This window comes from Miscanthus floridulus, chromosome 17 (genome assembly GCF_019320115.1).
Source record: "Miscanthus floridulus cultivar M001 chromosome 17, ASM1932011v1, whole genome shotgun sequence".
Classification (NCBI taxonomy): domain Eukaryota; kingdom Viridiplantae; phylum Streptophyta; class Magnoliopsida; order Poales; family Poaceae; genus Miscanthus; species Miscanthus floridulus.
The window spans coordinates 92,622,751-92,630,858 of NC_089596.1; the positions used below are offsets into that span (position 1 = coordinate 92,622,751).

General features: G+C 45.3%; 1 protein-coding gene across 1 annotated transcript; it reads left to right on the forward strand.

Moving 5' to 3' along the window:
• Window positions 1-5,023: 5,023 nt before the first annotated feature.
• On the forward strand, window positions 5,024-7,830 carry LOC136515985 (uncharacterized). Its single transcript, XM_066509415.1, has 4 exons — window positions 5,024-5,121; window positions 5,240-5,595; window positions 6,720-7,533; window positions 7,730-7,830. The coding sequence occupies exons 2-4, from the start codon at window positions 5,374-5,376 to the stop codon at window positions 7,828-7,830; spliced, it is 1,137 nt and encodes a 378-aa protein (XP_066365512.1). The 5' UTR covers window positions 5,024-5,121; window positions 5,240-5,373.
• The last annotated feature ends 278 nt before the right edge of the window (window positions 7,831-8,108 follow it).

Genomic DNA, 8,108 nt, shown 5'->3' on the forward strand with positions numbered 1-8,108 from the left:
AATTAAAACAAAAAATTAGAACTTTAATCACAATCATCATGAAAATAAGTATAAATTAACCATAATCATCAAATGCGATAAAATAACTCACATTGCGATCCGGACACTTGTAGAAGATACGACCCTTGTTGGGACACTCCTTACTCACCCGATACCCCATCATAATCTTCTCCTCACACTTGCCGCATGCAATGAGAGGAAGGTCCGGCCTTAGTCGCTTTGGAACCCAATGAGAGGCCGAGGACTCGAATATCACAATCTTCTCCTCACACTTGCCGCATGCAATGAGAGGAAGGTCCGGCCTTAGTCGCTTTGGAACCCAATGAGAGGCCGAGGACTCGAAAGCAGTTGTCATCTACTCTCTATACTCATTTTTAATATAATATAAATTTCTCATTTTATAAACAAATAAAATTAAAAAAACTCTAAAATTATCTATATCTCCAAACCATGAAGTGTGCTATGCATGCTAGAATTGAAGACTCAATACTAGTTTTGAATAACTACTTTAACCTTCCTTCATCCAAATACGCAAACTTTAAAGTGATTTTGAGCTTAATTGGCTTACAAATAAAAAAAATCTAACATAAAAAAACCCACATATATATCTAGTCCACAAAATGAAATAAGCTACTGATGAAACATAAGAGTATAAAGTTGGTAACCTTCAGAACCAAAGAATCGATGGAGGAATGGAAGAAATCTTGTGATACACCGGTGATGAGGAAGAAGAGAGGCCGACGATGAAGCAAGAACACTGAGCTCGAAGTGGCTCAGGCTCGGAGAGGAACAAGGGCTATATAGGAGGGACCTTTAGTCCCGGTTGGAGATAGAAACCGGGACTAAAGGTCCCTTCCTAGTCCCGGACAAAGCCTCCAGCCAGGAGTAGACTTTTACTCCCGGTTGGAGGAACCAACCGGGAGTAAAAGTTAACATTTAGTCCCGGTTGGTAGCTCCAACCGGGACTAAAGGTCCCCTGCAGGAAAAGCCTGCTGCAGTAGCCATTGGGTAGGGTCCTTTAGTCTTGGTTGGAGCTACAAACCGGGACTAAAGATATCTCTAGTTCCGGACGTAAAAAATACCGGGACTAATACTAAATTTTGAGATGAGATCAAAGGTCGTTTCTCTACTTCTATAGCCTTGTTTCGTAGCGTCGATACTTTACCGAAACAAACTACGAAGCACACCAAATAAAAAAAATGTATAAGATACTAAGAGACTAGTTTGTTGTATGGCTTATCTACTGTAATAGTCTCTTACTAATTTGGCTTGGGTATATGTTATTGAACCTGCTCTAATAATGCGTTACTTTTTTTTTGTGTGCGTGAGAGAGAAGGAGCCTGTCTGGGCCTGGCTGGGCGATAGAGAAAGGAGGGAGGCTAGCGTAGACTAGGTTTGGCCCAAGATACGGATAGGGAGAGAAAAAGGACCGATTTGCTTCTGAAAAAAAAAGACTGATTTGCTTTAGTTATTTTTGCAAAACAAATCAAGATGAAGGAAATGAGAAATTATTAGTAATTGATTTGTTACTTTCTCGCTGGTTAATGTTGCAAAGCATAAAATTACTACTCCAATGTCATGGTTTGAATGATTTGTTTTGGCAAACTGATGCATGTGATTTTGGCCAACATGTGAATTGTGATTACGTGACTTTATTCCACTTACTACAATATTTTTGAAACAAAATAATTACTACCCAAGCGTTATCTACTAGATAACCTTTTTTTATTTGGATTTGAAAAGTTAATCAACAAGAATAAAAATCATCAGTTTTTGAAAAGCTTAGGCCTTGTTTATTTCCTCCCCTAAAGTTTAGTCTCTATCACATCGTGTGTTTGAACACATGCATAAAGTATTAAATATAGACTAAAAAATAACTAATTGCACAGATTGCGACTACTTTGAGAGATGAATTTTTTAAACCTAATTAGTCCATAATTTGACAAATATGGTGTTACACTAACATGCGCTAATGACGGATTAGTTAGGTTTAATAAATTCGTCTCGCAGACTACTAAGGACTTGTGTAATTTATTTTATTATTACTATCCGAACACTCCTACCTATGTAACACCTGATATAATATCCTAAACTTTAGCCCCTAAATTTAAGCATAGCCTTAACTTTTTTTTAATTAATTTCTGAAAAGCCTTGCGGAAGCAGGGGCGCTTGCCTGGCGCTCTCGGCCCGGCAGGCAGCGGCAGCCGGCAGGTCCACTGTCCGCCAGGTGCCTACCCCACTCCCAGTCTCAGCCGATCAGCCCTGGCCGAATTTTTTACTTTTTAGCCCTTTTTTCGAAAGTTTCTCACAAATAGACTCTTGGCGGAAAGAATTCAGAAAATGGACCCTAGCTCGGAGCCATCGATGCTGGCGCCGGCGCCAGCGTCCCTGGCGCTGAGCCCCTAGACTCGACGCGAACGTGGCGGCAGGCATCTCGACGCCGGCGACTCTAGCGTCGAGCTCCGTGCAAAAGCTAGCTGGGCATGGGGAGGCCGAGGGGCAACAGCGCTTCGCTCGGCGGCGTAGAGGAGGGAGTCTAGCAACGCTGGCAGCAACGGTGTTCATGGCGGCTGCATGGTGCCATCTTGTGGAAGCAGGAGAGGGAAGGGGAAGGCAGAGGGAGAGAGTGGAGAGGGCAGGGTGCCGGTCCTGGACTTGAGGACGGCAAGGAGGTGAGCTGGTGGCCATGCAAGCAGCGATGGCGCCACGCGACCTGCAGCACCTGCGAGCACGGTCGGCAAAGTTCAAATACCGAAGAAACCAATACTACCGCAAAAATACGACTAAAACACAAACTTTGACTCCCTCAAACTCTCAAACCGACGCGAATTAGCAAAAACTTCACTAATATAAGTTTCAGAGCTATATGAGGTCTCCAACTTTGCTTATATGAAGTTGAGCTGGTTAGGCCTGGTTTGGGAGATACAAGGTTCCAAAGTGGGGTACACGAAAACTCAAACACGAATTTCAGTCATCCCAGACTTAGCCGATTTTCGAGGTTTCAAAACAGCACTGAGTTCAATCTTTGGGCCTCGGTTTTTCTTGCTTCAAAGCTGATCTAGCTCTTGATCATTAAACAAAGTTTGTTCTACATAAGATTAGCTACAACTTTTATTTAGGTTCCACTGCCATGCAAATAATCTAAGACACAGTTCAAACCAAGTCAAAGTAGCATCACGATAAAGCTTAAATTATCCTTTTTGATCTATTGAAGCATTTTCTGGCCACTTGCTCAACATGAACTTTTCATAACTTTTGTTGTAGAGTTCCTCTAGAGTCATTTGGGCAAGGTTGCAAGGTTCATTTAATGACCAATGTTTTCATTCACTTAACAGGGAAATTCCAACAAAGATGTAACTTATCATTTCATGTGACTGCTTGATTGAAATGATAAGTTACATCTTTGTTGGAATTGCCCTGTTAAGTGAATGGAAACATTGGTCATTAAATGAATCTTGCAACCTTGCCCAAATGACTCTAGAGGAACTCTACAACAAAAGTTATGAAAAGTTCATGTTGAGCAAGTGGCTAGAAAATGCTTCAATAGATCAAAAAGGATAATTTAAGCTTTATCGTGATGCTACTTTGACTTGGTTTGAACTGTGTCTTAGAGTATTTGCACGGCAGTGGAACCTAAATAAAAGTTATAGCTAATCTTATGTAGAACAAACTTTGTTTAATTATCAAGAGCTAGATCAGCTTTGAAGCAAGTCAAACCGAGGCCCAAAGATTGAACTCAGTGCTGTTTTGAAACCTCGAAAATCGGCTAAGTCTGGGATGACTGAAATTCGTGTTTGAGTTTTCGTGTACCCCACTTTGGAACCTTGTATCTCCCAAACCAGGCCTAACCAGCTCAACTTCATATAAGCAAAGTTGGAGACCTCATGTAGCTCTGAAACTTATATTAGTGAAGTTTTCGCTAATTCGCGTCGGTTTGAGAGTTTGAAGGAGCCGAAGTTTGTGTTTCAGTCGTATTTTTGCGGTAGTATTGGTTTCTTCGGTATTTGAACTTTGCCGACCGTGCTCGCAGGTGCTGCGGGTCGCGTGGCGCCATCGCTGCTTGCATGGCCGCCAGCTCACCTCCTTGCCGTGCTCAAGTCCAGGATCGGCACCCTGCCCTCTCCACTCTCTCCCTCTCCCTTCCCCTTCCCTCTCCTGCTTCCACAAGACGGCACCATGCAGCCGCCATGAACGCCGTTGCTACCAGCGCTGCTGGACTCCCTCCTCCACGCCGCCAAGCGAAGCTCTGTCGCCAGCGCTGCTGCCCCTCGGCCTCCCCATGCCCAGCCAGCTTTTGCACGGAGCTCAGCGCCAGAGTGGCCGGCGCCGAGATGCCTGCCGCCACGTTCGCGTCGAGTCTAGGGGCTCGACGCCAGGGATGCTGGCGCCGAGCTCGGCGCCAGCATCGATGGCGCCGAGCTAGGGTCTATTTTTTGAATTCTTTTCGCCGGGAGTTTATTTGTGAGAAACTTTCGAAAAAGGGCTAAAAAGTAAAAAATTCGGCAGCCCTGGCGGCTGTGGCCTATCGTAAACGATAGTAAATTTTCAGTTGAAATAGTATTTTTCTCTCACACAAACCAGCAAGTACTTCTTCATGAACCAGCAACAATACGAGCCAGCCAATCGAACGGGGTGCCAGTCAGCCCGTCGCACTGCACTGTACTATCCCTGTAGCACTCATTGAGCGCGTGACGCTTCCGCACCCGAACAGTCAGCCTGTTCGTTTGGCTGTGGCTTGTCGTAAACGATCGTAAATTTTCAGCCGGAACAGTATTTTTCTTTCACACAAACCAACCAGCAGTACTTCTTCACGAACCAACAACAATACGAACCAGTCTACCGAACCGACTGAGGGAAAGGACCACTGCCGCACTGCGAAAACCCGCAGGTCCACACGACGCACTCTGCGCTCCTCAGTCAGTCAGTCAGTCCGTCCCGCCATCGGCGCAGCGACACGGGAAATCCGCGTAAGTTGTACTTTTTCAGTCAAGGAACAGCTCACGACAAATCAGCCAATACTCTCGGCAGCCAAGCGATAAGGGCAAGTTAAGCCCACTCACCTCACCCCTCGCCCCGCGCGCCGCCGGGGATGGCGGCCGCCGGCGCGGCGTTCTCCATCCGGTACTGTATTGCGCTGGTGGCCCGGCCAGCCCTCTACTACTGTACCACATTGTTTGCGCCAATGCTGCTGCTGCTGCTCATCTCGTGCCACTGTTTCATTTTTGTCGCTGCGACGCAGGGAGTACGCGGGCGCGGGCGGAGGGTGGCGGGAGCTGGCCCTTCGGCGGGGACGCGGCGCCGCTGCCGCCCGTGGAGGTGTGGCGGTTCCTGTGGTGGCAGGACGAGGAGGAGGAGGTGGAGGTGGAGAGGAGGATGGCGGCCAAGCGCCGCAAGCGCTCCGTCGCCGAGCTCTTCGCCGCCGTGCCGCGGGTGCCCCGAGGCCGAGGCGGCGGCCAGCAGGGGTCTGGGAAGGGGAAGAAGGCTGCCAAGAGGAAGGCGGAGAAGGACAAGGGAAAGCTAGTGCTCGCTGTCAGTGTTAAGACCAAGAAGAAGAAAAAGGTTCCGGCCGGGCCCGGGATCGATGTAAGAGAAAAGGTAGCGCATTGCATTGCATCGACCGTCGATTTGCTTTCCATTTCTGGTATTACGATTTTGTCGGGCACAGTAGAATGTTTGTATTCTCCGGCATGTACAGGTCTGCCTGAGCTTGTACGCTACAAGTGGATCTTATTGTTCAGCTGACCATACGCACAGATCGCCAACTCCTTGAGAGTTGAGAGTTCGTATTCTGCTACTAGTGGAGCACTATGTAATTAGGGATATACGGTAGCCATGAGAATAGTCATTGCGCAACAAACAGTAGAAAATAGATCCACGAATAATCACTTGATGGGAACCTCTTACTGAGGCTCGAGGATTCAAACTTAAAGTTTGCTGTGGATTTTCTCTTTACACTATTCTTCTTTTCCCCCTAATATTGTGTTCATCCATTATTCCTGCTTTTGGGTAATTTCTGACCAGACAAAATTTTCAGGTGTGCTTTGCCTTGATCATTAGATAGAAGGTTTATCAGATGACATAAATATTGCCGGCATATAATTTGGATGCATAGCAATCAGTTGTAACTAAAACTTACAACTAGCTTATTGACTGTTTCCATATTATTTGTTGTGAATGACTAAGGTGTGAGAAAAATTTCTCACCACCTTCTAGCTGTTGTTCGAATGTCTGGTTACTTGTCACGTTTTCCCTTTAGTTTTCATCCATGGTGTCTACTGGCCTCACGTGTCTAATGCCCCTTATCGTTCTTGTTTTCATGTTGTTTGAGTTGGATACTTAGATTGTTTTATTCAAAGTTACTTTATTAGTAGTTTCTATTCCTATGTGATATCGATGCCAGCTGAATTGTTATAGGTACACTTGCTTTTGCGTAAGATTTGCAGAGTGCGGATTGACTAAAATAGTGTTTTTGTTTGTTTGTTATGGAGTTGTCATAGTTTGGTTGACTGACTGTGAATACTTACTGTCTACAAAATACTTGTAATGTTCCCAAGCAATGCAGGTATATAGAGTGGTGAAAGTAATAGAAGCCTCTCACCTCCCACTTTCTTGATAGGTTCAAATAATACCTTGAAATACAATAGGGAGCAGAAAATGTCTACAGATGTTCGTTATATACCTCAGGAGATGTGATGCATTTGCTTTTTTCCTCATTTCAGGAGAAAAACAGCGGGGTAAAGGTCACCTCAATTAGCATTTCTAAGTCAGTTCAGCATTCCATAAAAAGGAGGGAGCCCAAGAATTGTTCTTCCAAGAAAAAGGAAAAGCAAGAGGTCTCAGTCTTACTGGACAAGAAAAGTAAGAAGGGAAACAGAAAGTCAGTTTTGGAAAGACACAAAAAGGATATGACAAACAGTGTTCAAGCTCAAAGCATTTGTAAAAACCAGTCAAAAGCAGGTTTTAGCACAGTACTGAATACCACAGATATGAGGTGTAAATCGAATTCTTCTTGCAAATCAAAGCATGTTACCTTTTCTGATGGCACTGTCAAATTTAGAAGGACTGCACATCTACCTGAAGATAATACAAAGCAACCACAATCTGTACAGACATTCCAGCAACCCACTCAGGAAGGTTGTGATCACCGCAATACAGATGAGCAACAGTTGGTTTATCAACAAGCAGAAGCTATATCAGGGACTGTTGAGACTACCAGTTCTTTATCTGAAAATTTAGTGCCAGTTGGTGTTTGCCGTACAATCCCACTTACCAAACCAAAAGATATCACTATACTGGGCAATTCAGTGGATCTGAACCACTGCATAGAAACTTCTCATGGCAGTAACTGTTTGAACTCCACAAGTTTGGCATGCTTATCTAGTAAGGTGCCTTGTCAAAGCTTCAAAGGTGTGGACTCTCATCTGAATGGTGACAATAGCTTAAGTCTTGATGTTGAGTGCCTTGGAGAACAGAACCATATGACTTCACAAGCATCATTTAATCCTGTTAGTTTGGCAGCCAAGGCAATATCAGGTGATAGGAGCCCATAGTCACAGCCTTCCGGTTCTTGTTTATATGATAGGAGCAGAAGCACATTCCAGGAGAGGGCAGTTGCCTTCAGCAAAGTTAGTTCTGAGCTTCTTAGATCTGGTAATATGGTGAGAAACATAAGCTCCTCAACAGGATCAAATAAACCAGCACAAGCCGCTGATTGTATATCTGCAAGCAGGAACAATCACAACCGTGATGACTATGTCGGCCTTCCTATTAATTCACGAGGTGAATTCGTCAAGGTTCATCCTGGTGGCACCCTGTAACGCCCCAGCCTGAGAATACGGCTAAGATCCACTCTACACGTTGAATGGACCACGCCTGCGAATTAACTCTCTTACGCTTTCGTCCTCGCTTCGCGCAAAAGGTTCGAACCGAAGTTCGTTAGTTCGTTAGCTTCCCAGGAGCTGGGTTTTTAAGTTGGTTTGCCCCCCCCCCCCCCCCCCCCAAGGTTCTGAGGTGGGACTAAACTCACGCAGCTACAGTGTTTCACGTGCTACAGTACCGGAAACCCTCCATGCTGCAGTGCCGACACCCGAGCTACAGCAGTTCGATGG

Coding starts and splice junctions, on each gene's coding strand:
- LOC136515985 (XM_066509415.1), top strand. CDS start 5,374: ATGGCGGCCAAGCGCCGCAAGCGCTCCGTCGCCGAGCTCTTCGCCGCC. Junction 5,596..6,719: donor GGATCGATGTAAGAGAAAAG/GTAGCGCATTGC, acceptor TCCTCATTTCAG/GAGAAAAACAGCGGGGTAAA. Junction 7,534..7,729: donor GGCAGCCAAGGCAATATCAG/GTGATAGGAGCC, acceptor ATCTGCAAGCAG/GAACAATCACAACCGTGATG.